We start from the raw sequence: 15,945 nt of genomic DNA, 5'->3' as shown, positions 1-15,945 counted from the left end.
TTGTACTGTTTTGTTGAAACAGCTCTCCTAGAGGTGGATGTGTCAGAACAATGCTTAAAAGAATGGTATTGTAACAGTTTGGAAAGATATTCTTGGGGATGAAAGGCGCTTCAGAGAGATTTTCTCTGAAAGGCTCAGGGACAAGAACGCTGAATATGTTGGAGAAAAAAAATTATTCAAATGTACTGCAGAGAACCCATGCTGACCTGCTGAATTTTACCCATGATGAATACCTTCCCAAATACCAATAAGGAAATACAGAATGAGTATAGGACAAGTTAATGAGTTTTGGCAATAGATTTTCCTTCCAGCGTAGCAGTGGTTGGTCAAGCAGATTTTTTGTTTTCTGGAGCAGCAAAAAATAATTATAGGCTTAGGATTAAAGGTGTATTTTAGCTTTGAACTTTTTTCTTTAAAATGCAGAATTGCAGGCATCACTGTTTTATGGTGGGGTGGGTTAGTCCATTTTAATATTTTAGTGAAAATTATTTAAAAACCATCCAAGACATTTCCGTATGAAGAACCAGATACTGAGCAAAACAAAATGCTTTACTTCAAAATTTTATAATGTTGTGAATGCCTCCATTTGAATGAAAGTGATATTAATAAAAAAAATCTCATTTGGCAAGTGTAAATGTACAGAAGTGATTGCCATTTTTGTTTTAATGGGAAGAGTAAATTTCTTACCTGTAAATGAAGTATTTTAGATTCATTGTTCCGCAGCATTTCCTTCTGTCTTTCAATTTCTATTTCAAAGCTACAAATCTGATTATGTAAAGTTTGTATACTCTTGTTCTTTTCCAAACTTTCATTCTGGAGCATGGCAACCTGGAAAAAATGCTACAATTACTCCCGCCAGAGTTTATGAAAAATATCTGAAACTTCATTTTTTTAAACTACCTTAGAGATGTCCCATGAGCCCAGAAGTGAGATCCTAGCAAAATCCCTCTCCATACCTATAACATATATATAACATTGCAAGAAAATGTGAAAGTTCTAATACCTATTTTTCCACTCCCACCGTGTTGTACTTAGCCTAGGTAATTGAGAAAATGGTATATACAAGAGCAGCAATTAATCTTAATTCTAAACACAGTGGCTTTTTTTATTTGGTTGCTGTTTAACAGGTCAGCTTCCAAGATTCAACTCACTAACTTAAGTGTGGCATATAGTTCAAGAGCAGCCTATTTAGTTCCCAAGTGCTGACAGGAGAGTTAGAACTGCAAAGAGGAATGCCAGAGAAAGGGAGCATTGAAAAGGCCTAGGTAGGAAAGACAGAGATTAGTGAATACTGCTCCTCCATGTATGGTCCAATTGAAAAGAGTTTAACAAGGTAATTGCATGGGACTGAAATGGCCTCATACTAAGAAAGGTTGTCAAAGCAGCTCAGTTGATATAACTGCAGATGAAGTCTGTGCATTCTAGAAAATCTAAAAAACTCCCAGCCCCCAAAGAGGAAGGAAGCACTGAACATCACTGTGTTTTCTCCCTCTTTGAACCCATCTTTTTATCATTACACATTAGTGACTGTTTTTGTTTAAAAATACCAATTACGCTATTAGACTATTACATGCAACCTCTATTTGGAGCCATGAAGATAGACTCAGCATTCCCATCACTGTATATAACAGTGCAAACAATCTTTATATGCATCACATTTTACAAAATTTCTTCCTAGCAAAATGTATGCATTAACTATATGATATTCAGCAGTGCTCTAGAAAGAGCCCAGCTGATCTAAGTCTCTCACCTCTTACATGGACAAAACCCTACTTTTGACCAATTAAAAAGTGATAATTGTTCATTTGCGCTAATTATTCTACATCACATTCAAACAATAAAATGGCACTCAAAGCAACCTTTATATGTGCCAAGATAAAGTTTGTTTTCCGTCTCCCCCAAAATGGAACAATAGTTGCTGAAGACCCAAACAGGTTGACGATGCTCAATGGGGCAAAAGCCCAACAGAAAGACATGGATATTGAAACAACACCTATATAAACTATATAGACAAGGGCCTTAAAAAAGAGCTGGTGGAAATAACACAATGTTCTTTTTTTTTCCCCCCCTTGCATTACAGAGAGAACTGTGCCTGTCACTGAAACAATGCATGCCTGATGTACTGGAGATAATTTTCAAGTACAGAGATAGCCTGACAGTCTCCTAGTTCTACTCTTGCCTCCCACATATATCAGTTCTGCTGAGCAGCTACTCTTAACATGCGTATCAATCTTTTCCTTAATGAATCGGAGTTCTTTACTTAATTGTGACGTTTACATTCCTTCTTTCCCTTTTTTCCCCTCTTGCTATCTCCTGACAAGCAGGACCTGATCACAAGCCAACCTTGCTCTGAATTGTTGATGTGAGTTTCCCGTTTTTGTGGACGTTACAGTCAGTGGGGCCTGTCTTGTGCTGAGATTTTCCACCAAGTTTACAAAATACAAAAGAGGGCTACATGCTGTAATCCCCAATCAGACAAAACTCTCATTGATAACACACCACTCAATCTGAAAACAACAGGCACAAGGAGAGGACCCTAATAAAATAAATATACAAGGTTATAATTTTAATTTGGTGTACTCATTTTAAATTCAACTAAACTAGTTTTAAAATTAGGACAAAAGACTACCTGTATTTTGCATAATGTACCTCAATTCAAGAGTCCATGAAAAAAAGCATGTTAAGTCATATTTCAAATATTCAAGTGCAATCTTCTTAGCTGTTTTCCAATAGTACTAAATCTAATTGTTATTTTGCTATTTGAAAATTAACACAAACCAAATTAAGAGTGAAAAATTCTTTGGGTGCTTGTACATGAGCACGGAGGCTCCAGGATGCTGATACACAAGATGCTGCAGCACTTTAATTAAAGCTGCTTTTAGAGTGGCTCTAATTAAAAGCACCATCCCATTCTCCCCCCTCCCCTCTGTCCCTCCCAAAGCACATGTAAAAGCATAGGCGACTGGTAAGGGGGGGCACAGGGGGACATGTGCCCTCCCACACCTGACAGGGCCATCCCTGCCGGTGCCACCGCTGGCAGCTTCTGCAGGTGCTCACCAGCCCCATCCCCAGTGCCAACGCCTCTGCCAGCTTCTGTGGGTGCCCCCTCAAGACTCAGGAGGTACCAGTTACCCATGTGTAAAAGTTCCCTTTCATCCCAGACAGAACAGCCATTTAACCTGTTTAACTTGTGTCAATTACTTTTGTTTTGAAACATACATGGTAGGTTTCGGGAGATAAGACCAAGCCATGAAAGTTTGGATTGAGTCATAGTTGCCAAAACCCCAAATTCCAAATGTTCAGATTCAGGTGCTTAGTTTGGCCCAGCAGGAGGATGCTCTCAAAATCATGATTTTTTTTTTTTTTTTAATTTTAATTTTCCAACCTCAAAATAACCTTCCGTTTAAATATTAAGACTGGGGCTCTTCAGTCTGTTTTTTGTAATGTAATAAATTAATACACACCTAATCTGAAGACTTAGTTTTCACAACCTTTGAGTGCTGTGTTAAAGACCCAAAGTGATGGGGGGAGAATGAACTTCTCTTTTTCCCTTCCATACAAATCAACTTGAATATACAGGGTGCATTAAGATGACACTTTTTGCCCTCAATGATATCAGGATTTCTCCTACATTTTTAAGTAGAAACAACCTTTCTGCAATAATTTAATTCAGGGCATATTTCCCTTTAATGCCTAGAAAAGGATACCTACTAAGTTGCAAATAATTTTATCACACCTCTCTAGAATAGAATTACTGACATATGACGTCTGGTTAATTATTCTGATAACTTGGCACTTTCCTGCGATTTCCAGTAATGCAACTCTATTATGAATTGGAAGAAGTCTACAAAGCAGAAGGTGAAAAGAGAGACAATGATAAGCCCTAAAACAAGGAAAACTACTACGGGGTTTATTCTTTTAGCATTAAGAGGGAGTTTCAGAACTGCTGAGCACCTCTCAGGATGATTTTAACTCTTCTCTTAAGCACACTAAAGAAAACTGGAAAAGAAGATGACAGGTGGTCCTTAGTTCAAACAACATGCTTTATTTTGCATCAACAGACTATTGAAAAAGGAACCAAAAATATGAAATTGGATTCATTAAAGTTGAAATATTTCATCTACCTACACGGTCACTATCTTATGACAATTTTTGCTAGCTTGACATGCGAGTGTAAAGAGCAGCACTGTTTGTCTACAGTGAAACTATAAGATATAATTAATAGATTTGTAAGAGAATTTTGCTGGAAGAATTCTCCCACATACAAAAAAATATTTTCTTATTGGGTTCCGAGCTAAAACACTTGCATAATGGGAAACTTGGTCTCCAGACTGTGCTCTAAGCTCCAACAAATAAACTTCTGTACAAAGACTGAAACCACAAAGTTACTTCTCTGTTTGTCAGTAGGCTAACATCTACATTGTTTTATTTTGCTGCTACACTAATATTACACCTCTGCTTGAACACACTACAATACAACTTAAAAGGGCTCCTGACTTTTCTTTTAGATTTTGTGCAATTTGTTGAGAAACAAAGTATTTAATTAAGCCATCCAAACTTGTATTCACGTTAAAATGCATACAGACTCTCATAAAATGGTTTAAAATATACTGAATCTTTTAAAAAACAAACAAACTGGATGCAATATTTTAAAGCCAAAGCTTCTAAAGGATCTACTCTCAAAATAAAATCAAAGGGCTTTAATTTAAATTAAACAAAGGACTTTATTAAGGCAATCTTCAGTACCTAGGTTCTCAGTAAATTCTCTGAAATTCCAAAAATACATTCTGTAAAACACAGGAGTCCCAGGGGAGCGTTGCAAATCCAACTTCAATTAGATCCAGCACCAAACCAGAAAGCAGAGGGCTTCAGAGTAACAGTATGTTCATTTAGTTACATTCTCTTCAAATCAAAAAGCTTGGAGAGCTTTGGATAATTAAAATTTGTTAAAAATAAAGCTGGGTCATTAAGTGGAGTTTTGCAGGATCTTATTTCCAGAAAAACAGAGGCTGGTGCAGCTCCCAACACTGCAGAACTTTGCCTAAATCTCTTGCCTAAAAAGAGGGACTTGAAACTTATTGTTTGTCTACTTGACAGCTTAAATATTAACATACCCTCTCACAACAACCAATGAAAAAAATTTATGTATTTAATTGTGAAGCCAAGTTTCTTATGGCGTTCTACTACAATGAAGAGGAGAGCACACTGATGATTTGATTAATTTTTGAGCCTCGGGCATTTTAGCTGTATTTCCAAACAGCTATGGGAAAAAAAAATTCAGAATTTAAAGAAATGAATGAAAATTAAAGCGAGTAGAAGATATACCTTATTTTCTAGAGCATTACTCCACTCTTTCAATAAGTTAACATGCTGCACTGCCGAGCTGGCTTCATGTGCTTTAATTTGCTGATTTGTTCCCTGTGACAACAAAGAATTTATACATTTTAGCCAATTTTGCTTTAAAAAAAACCTAAAAAGAAAGAATATAACAAGAACATAAAACCAGCACTATGCATGTTGGTACATGGATGCATGTTGCAAGAATGTGGAGAGAGGGAAATCTAGCTGGGAACCTATAAAAATCAAAAATTAATTAAAGAACAAGTGTTCTATGTAACTGCTGTACATTTCCATACTGATCAACTAATGCAACTTGATATATCAGAGGAAATAAAGAGGAAGTAATTTACACCAATGAACTGTGTTTTACAATTATCTGTATAGCCTTTAGGCTAAGGAAAGCACAATAACACACTCAAATTGTACAATCACTAATGTCCAATTCCCCAAAGAGTAATTTAAACATATGTTGCATTTTATGGATTATTATGAAATTCCCTTAGTGAGAATATAGTGAGACTAGTAAGGGAAATGGTTAAGATAAATTCTCATAACTAAAAACTGCCAGCTTTGTTATATCTGTCAAAGGAGTTTGCAGAAGCTAATTTGCCATTATAAGAAGTTAGCAAGATACTTCCATGTCTGCTTTATGATGTTCAGATTAGCTGCCCCTGCACAATCTGCAACTGTTGTTACAAATAAGCGCTATATAAATTTACAAACACACATAGATATTATATAGAGTACATAAGATGCAGACCATAATTACCTCTACATCATTTATAATATACTGCAATACAGTTATTTTTTGTAAATGTTTTGCAATGCAGATTACATTAGTTTTAATGCTAGACATGCTGCAAAGCAACTGAAAAAGTTTCAGTGATCTTCAATGTATGCACTCTATATAAAATATTCAAAATATATATGTGAATATATGTACATATATGCACACATATACATACAAAAAAGAATGAATGGCATACATAAGACATAACAATGGGCAGTGCTAGATCATTGATTACTTTACATGTAAGAGCAAAATTGTTTTTTTGGTTTAAACTGTTGAATGCTTTCCTTATTTTTATGGGCAGAACATTAAGGGCCTCATCTAGGTCACTTAGGGACAACTGGAAAGACTTTTGATTTCTTCAGGGTTAAGAAGATCAGGCCCCAAAACTCCAGGGGGGAAAAAGTTTATTTAAAAGTGCTGTTTCTTATAATCCTGATCTCTTAGGTCATCATGGATTTATGAATCTATGATGTTTTATTTGATAAACTCCCTTTTTTCCTGTCAGCAGTTTTTTTTAATTCTCCAAGATACCTCTTTACTGGAAAGCTGTCAAAAATACATTGACAGTCTCAGTAAGAAAGGTATAATAGTGCAAAATAGAGCAATAATACCATTAAAACTATCTTCAAGGGATTTTTTTTTTAGTGCTGGGGTGACCTTTCAGATTTAAATAGCCATTCTTTTATTAAATGTGGCACTGTAGTTTGACTCTACACCTCTCTGCACACACATGTATCCGAATGCACATAAAATACACATTTAAAATGGGCCAACCTATTTCTAAATCATATGGTAGATACACAGACATGAGAAAGTATAAACAAGTTTCATTCAGGAACATAAATGAATACTTTCATAGACACTACTGACATTACTAGTCTACCATTTTGGAGAGCAAAAAAATGACATTTTCCTTTTATTTCTAAGAAAAGTTAAAGTTCTTGACATAATATATTCAGATTTCACAGAGATGTATCTGGCTAACTGACATCCCCAAACACTGCTAGAGGGTGTTTTTTTAATATTATATTTAATAAATGCAAAAATGAACACCTGCTGCATAATCACTCATGCAACTAGATGAATGTTTCTTAACCAAGACTAGAAAAGTCAAAAACTTTCAAGTCAAAGTTTATTTAAGTTTTATTTATCGCAGACTTTCATCAACTGGGAATCATAATTGTTATATACTGACCTGAAAAGTGCAGCCATAACGCTTAAAACTACAGGTACTTGGGGCATTAATACATTCTGACAAATGTGCATTCAACTGCAATAGGAAAAAAATATGAGTTTTGGCAAAAACGTTTGCATGATAATGCTCAAAACATAAAGAGCACATATTATTGGATTTCTATTATTTGTGCAATTTGTAGAACATACAATATGTGTGTATATTTTCTACAATCTGACCCAGAGTCCATATACTGTATATACACATGTAACCACACACACATGCCAGTACAATATACAGAATGACACATTTAATATACAGTGAAACTTCCAATGAAGACCATTTCAATAAGCAGTCTAATTGGGGACAAAACACTTAGAAGAAACTTAAGTGTTGCTGTACGTTTTCAACTTACTTTAATTAAAAGCTATTTTTTCCTCGGGCAATTATTTTTGCTGGTCCCCTGGGTGGTCACTTAGGACCAGTTTCACTGTAGTAACATACATCTTTTCTGACTCTCATTTCGTTGGGAACAGATTGTTCAAAACATAGCATGCAATTCTCAATGCCAAAATTTAAAATTAAACTACACAACCAAGACTATAAACAAATAGTGAGTGAAACAGACAAATAGTTTATAATAGGGTGCAGTTGAGTCACATTTATTATGCAGTGCACAATTAAATGTTTAAGTAGTAAAATGCCTGCATTTTGTACAGATTGAGATGTATGTTTTCTCCAATATTCTGGATTATGATGACCACAGGAGTGTCTCTAAAAAAAAAAAAGTCATAGAAGTATATACACACAGCCCTATTGACATTCAGCCATCTTTGGTATAAAGAGTAGGAGCAAGATGCAAACTGCTTAAGAATTGGAGCGAAGGGACGTTCTTGGAAAGGACATGACGACAAGCCTCATTTCTTCTGAAAAGTACCTTAGTCTATTTTCACACAGAGCAGGCAGGACCTAGGGGCCGACCTTCAGCTGACAAACTCATACTCATATCAAGTTCAAAATATTTAATGTGTCATTTAAAAGACACTCCCCCCAGCAAAATAAGCCCCAAGGTACTCCATTCATCCATCTCTACAAAACGGGCAACAATGGAATCAAAGGCTCTAAGGAAACATGGATTTTCTAAGTTTAATGTTGAGGTGATTAAAGTCATCTACTTCTGATATATACCTACTTTGTTTTATCTCAGCAGGAACATGTCATTTGAAAAAAATACAAACAGCAGCAAGTCAGGAACAGCACATGTATCATAAGAGGGCTTCACTAGGGCACTAATCCTTCCATCTTCTCAATGCTAAACAGTCACAATTTCCACATATTAAGAGTTGTTGTTCTCCTACAATAAGATATTGCATTTTCTTCATTTCTATACTATAGAATTTTCCTCAAACTGTTAGGCAGGCATTTTCCTATGTCATATTATAATGGCTGTCCCTAATCATGCAATTATGCTTCAATTATAATTTTCACATTAGAAGCAAGATTAAACAAACAAATAACAAAATGATGATGCAGGGCAAGATGGTGGTTGGTTAAGTTCCAACTCTACCAACAATTTCAGAACTCAATTCTGCCAACACTTACTATTAAGTTCAATGCTTACTAATGTAAGTTGAGCTATTGTCTTTAATGGAGAGAACAACCAAAAGTAAGGGCTAAGTGAAGGATGTACTTATGGTCCATCCCTACTCAGAGTGGCACTGAAATCAGGACTTGGGAACATGCAGAAGTACTGCTCTTACAGGGATCAGGGGCTAATCTCAGTAGTCAGTGTTGGCAGCATGGGCCCCCAAGGCTGGCTTTTCTGTATATCATTATCAACCGTACCTATGTTTCAATTACAAAAGGATAATGTATATTATTATGCGCAATGCCTCGTGTACTTTTTAGACTACATGTTCCTTAGGGTAGAGATGACCTTCTATGGTTGGAAGGTGCCTAGCACACTTTGGGCAGTATCAATTATCAATCATACCATAACAATAAAAGGATTTATGCATACACGAAGAAGAGAGTCCAACCCAGAAAATCTAATGGACTACCTATGAAAAAGGAAAGTTCACTCAGATGCTTCAAAGTAGTGAATCTAAAAGCAGAAACAAGTGCTGGGGACAAATATGCTCTCCTCCATCTCAGACGATATAATAAGACTGACTTTTTTTGTTAAGGAAGAATATGCACATGTGCAGCTGTTGTTCAGATCCATATAAACACAGGAATAGTCACACAGAGACCACATGGTACAAAAAAAAAAAAAAAATCCATCTGTCTGAAGTACTAACTGAAGCTTTTACACAAGTTAAATCCATTTTAGTAGCTCATCACACCTGATCACAGGGTGATGCCACACTGGAAAAGACCAATGGCCCAGCCATTCATTCTCTGAAAGCAATCAACTCTGGAGGTTTCAAGGAAAGGTTACAACTTTCTATACCACAAGCAATACCAGAAGCAAGTTTCTTCTTTGTTTTGGGGTAAACAGTTACCATCAACTGAAACAAGGAGATTGATAGTTTTTGAAATTTTATCCCAGTAATATGAAATACACAAGATAACATTATTCATAAAAAGGATCCAACATTTAAATTATATACTTAATATTTATCCTGTGGCAGTACATTTCATAGGTTAATTATCTATTGCATACATGTTTTCTTTCTCCAATTTATAATCAAGGTCTATCAAGTTCATTATAATTTGAACAGCCTTCTACATACCATTCACCATTGTGTATTGGCTTAGTTATTGTTTATGTAAAATACTGCCAACGGTCCAACACTAGCGTAGTATCTGAATATCAGACAGCATCTCCCCCTTCTTTCCAAGTTTAGCAGTCTCATTTTTAATATTTTTCATGGTCTGGCTCTACATGACAACCATTCTTTTAACAAATTCTCTACTCCCTTTGTCAGCTCCAGTGTTAGTATATGCTACTAGTGTTTGAGATTTCTTCATTTATACTGACACTTCCTTCACTGAATACTGAAAAAAATACCCATGACCTAACATTATCCCAACAGACTGCTCTACTGTCTTCAATAAATGCACAGAACTCCATTTTTATGAAGAGTGAAAGCAGGGAAGATAAGATAATCATTCACAAGCCATGTGTAATAAACATAGAAAATTAGGAAATTAATTTCTGCAGATAATTTTCCAAGAAATCATTAAAACTACTGAAGAAGTAATCACACAACTGTGTGGGAGAAAAAGCTTTTCTTTAGATCTCACATATTAATAAGGAAATGGCTTCTGGCAAAATTCTTGCAAGATCTTACTAATAACAAAGTTTGATGCTGAACACTATTGAATAGACTGCTATTGAATTTTTTAGTGAGGTTCTAGGCATGACTTCTTACCTCGCTTCTCATGAGTGTCTTAACACTACACTTATGAGGACATGAAACCATGACACATGGGCAGTCTGTATCTTCATGTTTCTAAAGAGACAAAAAACTGCAATTAGCTATCCACATGTGAAATAAGCCATTGTTTGATGAGAAGACTTACCTGCCTAAAAAAGGTATCCAGCCATGCTACAATTAAAAAACAAATTACATATATAACAAACAGTAAATAATGAAACTTTGTTTCTGCAATATTTGGAAGAGTTGAACATAAAAGTCATCCTTTCACTAGATATGTATTTCTCAATTGTTTTTGTTCCAGAAAATAAGGAATCTATTGTGCTTTCCTGTGCAGGAAAATCAGTTTGCCTCAAGTTGTATCATGTTCTTACTTATAAGAAGAAAACGTCATCATAAAATAAAAGACTTATCCCCATGAATCATTCAAGAGGACGCACATCATTAAGAGTGAGTAGAACTATCCGAGACAGCATTCTTTCCATCATCAGCATAGGGTAGACAGGAAAGCTATACGGGCATTTATGCTGCTAATAATCAAAGAAGTCTGCATTCCCATATACAGTACATGCATTCTCTCTTTTAATTCTCCTCAGACTTTGGGTACTGAATTTTTGCACTCTACATCAAGCTACTGCAAGAGCTTTAATTGTATCAAACTGCCATGCATTTTTACTTCATTTGAGCTAACAACTGACTTTTCAGCTAAGCAATTACAAGAAAAAATAAATGGGAAACAGTTCTGTTCAAACTGAACTGAGTTTAAATTTTAAATTTTTTCTTTTCCATTCTTCCCACCACAACAAAAACCCGAAACTTTTCATTGCACGTCAAATGCACCATTCAACTCAAAGCAAAATGTTCAATTTTGAGCACTTACAGAAAGTGAAGGAAATAAAGGACTACATTTATTCACAAAACTGCCAGAGGAGGAAAGGGAAATAGTGTCTCCCTTAAACACAAAATTCAATTGTCAGGTCACTTACCCAGAATATGAGAGACCTTGGTTAAAATCCTCTCTCTGAATAAGTGAGTATATATATCACTGAGACCTCTCCTGTGAGCTTTCCAGACACCACACTACAGGTGTTCTGTGGTGGCACTATCTCAGGTCCTCCAGGTGACAGTTTCACTCTGTATAAAACACCAGGATTCATTGATATAGCAAGGGAGAGAGGATTGGCTAGCCTGGTAGCTAGGGGACTCACTTGAAAGGTGATACACTGGGGTCCAGCCATCCCCCAGTTGGTCAGCATGTGCATAATTGCTGAGCCATGCGATAGCATCCTCAGTGGCCATGTACCGTTCCTGGAGACCTCCACTGAACTTAGTAAGCAGACAGTCAATCAACCATACGAGACATGGTGTGTGTTTTGCCACAGCTACGGTCTGGATTGTCGTGAAGACCCCAGTGGTGGGGGCTGGCCGCAAACTCTGTCCAGAACTTATTCAGCAAGGCCCACTGATGGCGTGGCAGGTTGAAGCCAGGTGGACAGACTGTAGGATCTGTGATAAGGAACTAGTTTGCTGGTAATGTCGACCTCCATTCCTTACACCAGAGGGTCTCTGCTATGCAGTCCTGGTGCGGCAGTTGAGACCATGCTGGGTGTCATGATGGTAGATGTGCAGCGGGTGGATTTAAAAGACTGTTGTACAGCAGCAGACTTGGATTAGCATAGATCTTCTCCAGTAGCTTGCCAGCTGCAACTTTCCATCAGATAAGAGGGGGAACAATGTTGCTCAGGACTGGGAGCCATGTTAGAGGGGTCGGTTGAAGGGTTCAAGATGATAAGCATCGTCAAATGTAGCTGCACGTCAACAAGTTTGGTGTGTGATGACTGGTCCCAGACTGGTACGCGGTACTCTGCTGCACAGTACAAGATGACAAGAGCTGATATCCTTAGGGTTGAGGATCTTGCACCCCAAGGTGACTCAGCCACTTTAAAGAGATTGAGGCACAAAGCATAACCCATCTATCCTAGGCATGATGCTAGACTGAACGTTGAGCTACCATAAATACTTGAAAAAAACAGCAATGAGAGTTAAAATGGAACAGCCTCTGACCATTCAGGTAGATGCTCAACTCCCAGGCAGCACTGGCACTGTGTAGGTGGAAAAAGCTGGAAACCTTCTTACTGATGCTTGGCTGGAAGCACCAAATCTTGTCGTAGTCAGCCAGCTTTGCAACATCACTTTTCAGACTGTGTTCTAGCTCAGAGAAAGTCCGAGCCTGGAATTCACAGCAGATGCCATGAGCATAGATGAATTTCTGTGACTGGGTTTGTGCCAGGTTATGGGTACAGATGTTGTACAAGGTTGGAGCAAGCACAAATCCCTGAGGCAGTCTCTTAGACTGTATTCCCCAAGTACTTGTCTTCTCACCCATGTGCACCCTGAACCATCTATTGTGAAAGAGCAGTTCAATGTCAGTCAACCATGCAGGTAGGACGGGTAGGATTCTTACTATTTTTTCAAGCAGACCGGTGTGCCAAAAAGTATCGTATGCTGCTATGGGGTCAAGGAAAACAGTGCCTGTCTTGAGGGCCCTTTGAAAAGTGTTTTGAATAAATGTTGTTAGCGCAAGTACTTGGTCACACATACTTCAACCTTGTTGGAATCCCGCTTGATCGATACTCAGGATGTTCTCCGCCTCGGAGTATGCACTGTAAAATCAGGCACTCCAGAACTTTAAAGCAGGCCAACGGCAGTGATATCGGGTGGTAGCTTGACATCTGGCTTAGATCTTTTCCTGGTTTGGGAGGCCAATGACTTTTGACATGAGCCAGATCTTTGACAGCTTTCCCTCGCAATTGACCCTTGTAAAGAATTGACCAAGAATGAGCATGTGGGCCAAGATCCTTCAGGGGAGATGTTGTCATAGCCTGGGGCTGCGCCAGACTTAAATGCTGTCCAAAAGCTTGTTAAGTTTAAAAAGTGCCCAGACAGGTCTGAAAGATGATGGGATGGGCTGAGAGTTCACTCACAGTAATGATATAATTCTCTTTCCGATTCTCCTCTTTGCTTCAGAAGGTGAGTGATCTGCTATTTGTACAAAGTCTACTTCATCTGCAATGAAATCAATAGGAGCCTTTCCAATGACATTGTACACTGGATTAGACCCTATTCCAGTAGCAGAACACTTCTATCTACCACACTGACCAGCAAGGCTCACTCCTTGGCCCTGACCACCTGCTCTTCAAGGATGTTGCTCTCACTCCTGCAGAATAATCTACAGTTTTTTGGTATAATAGTGTAATTGATTCTTTAACTGTAATAATTCAAGTAAATTTTTTGCACAAATGTAGACAAATAGAGGTGGATAGCCAGGCTGGCTTGAAGTGAGGCAGAAGAGTGTCTAAGGTGCCACCATGACCAACAACTGTTTCAGAGAGGCATAAGCTTTCGTTGGCCACAACCTACTTAGTCGGATAGCCTTACAGCATAAGCTAAATATACCCGTCTTTTTTTTAAATTTTAAATGCAAGTCCACATTACTGAATAGGCTGTCTGCTGCAAAGGAGATTCCCTACTTTGTAAGGCAACACTCTATGAAGACATGAGCCCATACAACTATTTTTATTTCTATTTGCATATCCTTGGCTTACTTCTCAGTACAATCTAGTAACACATCTGCACATCCCTCTCCATCTTCTGTTCAAGCCTCTGAAAAACTTTCCCAACTTACTCTCACACTGCAAAAACTGAAGACTACAAAGGCCAAAAAGGAATCTGAGCTCTATATGAGCAACTGGATTGTACAAATCAAGAGAGACAATCGCTCTTTCATCTGGTTTTGTGGACCAGTTACAGACTCTTTAATTCCCACTGATAGCATACAATCAGGTATCTTCATCAGCATTTGTGTAACTGCAGCCATTACAGTCATTCCAGTTTTTAAAAAATGTAGGTACAAAAGCATTAGCTATTTGATCAGCAACTCTTCTCAGCTATTCTAACAACATATACTGTAGGATCCTAAATGCATCCAAAAACCACCATGACTAGAAGGAAGCTGTCCTGACTGACCAACTTCTTTCACTGATATTCTGAATGCAAGAAAACCTAATGTTTCTGATTTACTTAACTTCTATTAGCAGGCATTACTGCAAGTCTTCACAGGCTGTTGCTCTCTCCTTTATTTTTTGCTGAAGTGACTCATTATAAAACTTTCTGACAGAACTCAAAATTTTTGCTTTCCCTCCTACTTAAACCAAGTACATTTGCTTAGAGATTATAACCTCACGTACTACATCAGAACCTCTTACAGCTGCTCTTTAGCCCTTGTATAGCCTTCCATTCTGTAGAATAAAGAACACAGAATGGGAAGAAGCTTCCAGTCTTGTTCCCTTGTTATCACGTGACCAGGTCATTTAATCCAATTCATAGTTTAATAAGCTCCATCGGTGTTTAAGTTTTTAAATACTGAGTTGTTAAGCCCCATCCAGTGTTTTCTGATTCAAAAGCTGCTTTGCAACCTCACTGCTTGATATTAGTAACTTTCTGCTAATTTTTAGACTGACCTTACTGATGGCCAATGTCTATTCATTTGTTCTTCTGCCAGTATTATCCTTTTTGCTTAAACAATGATTTTTCTTCCCTGGTGCTCAACCTCTAATATGTTTATTTTGCTTAGTTAAGCAAATCAAACTCTCCTAAAACAGGCACTCAATTTTCCTGACCATTTTAGTAGCCCTTCTTTGCACTTCTTCCACTGTAAGTTCAGTTCCTTTTTCTTGAACAGGAACAAACAGAATTGTACCCACTATTCCAGACAAAGTCTCACTAGTGCCTTATCTGATGACACTGACACCGCCTCATGTCTAGTGGAAATACTGCACCTGATACATATTTGCTTTTCTTCAGAGCCACATCACGCTGATGGCTCAGAGTCTTCCTGTGTTTGATTAGTAAACCACATCTTTCTTTTCCAATTGTTTCCAACAGAAATTCCAGTTGTTTCATAGCAGAAATTCTTGCTGTTAGTGTCTAAGTGCATGACTTTGCACTCTGTACAATTGAACTTCATCCCATTTCTGTTCCTGTAGTTTTCAAGATCATCCAGCTCTCTCTGGATATTCTGCCTCCTCTGTACTGACGACTCCTCCCAATTTTGTATCAATAGCAAGTTTGAGTCAATAACAAGTTAGTTTGTATCTACTCTGTGGTCCACTAAGGAAACATATTGGCCCCAAGGAAACTTCTGAGAAGCTCCTGTTGCAACCCCTTCCAGCCTGATATTTTCTCTTTCAGCAAAA

The 15,945-nt window shown here is 37.5% G+C and overlaps 1 protein-coding gene across 13 annotated transcripts in view; it reads right to left on the bottom strand.

Moving 5' to 3' along the window:
- The window catches only part of TRAF3 (TNF receptor associated factor 3), a 92,521-nt gene that overhangs the window by 13,619 nt on the left and 62,957 nt on the right, over window positions 1-15,945 (bottom strand). For 12 of the 13 annotated variants that reach the window (XM_025197176.1, XM_006018028.3, XM_025197179.1 and 9 more), the window contains 4 exons: window positions 10,685-10,765; window positions 7,329-7,403; window positions 5,326-5,418; window positions 688-828 (listed from right to left, as the gene is read on the bottom strand). In XM_025197176.1, coding sequence (XP_025052961.1) covers window positions 688-828; window positions 5,326-5,418; window positions 7,329-7,403; window positions 10,685-10,765 — 390 coding nt within the window. The remainder of the gene's footprint in view (window positions 1-687; window positions 829-5,325; window positions 5,419-7,328; window positions 7,404-10,684; window positions 10,766-15,945) is intronic. The other variant, XM_014517091.2, reaches the window with a different exon arrangement.

The sequence above is a fragment of the Alligator sinensis genome, unplaced genomic scaffold, assembly GCF_000455745.1.
Source record: "Alligator sinensis unplaced genomic scaffold, ASM45574v1 scaffold85_1, whole genome shotgun sequence".
In the NCBI taxonomy this organism is placed as follows: domain Eukaryota; kingdom Metazoa; phylum Chordata; order Crocodylia; family Alligatoridae; genus Alligator; species Alligator sinensis.
The sequence above is the reverse complement of the archived record's forward strand: the minus strand, read 5'-3'. Positions and strand labels throughout refer to the sequence as shown.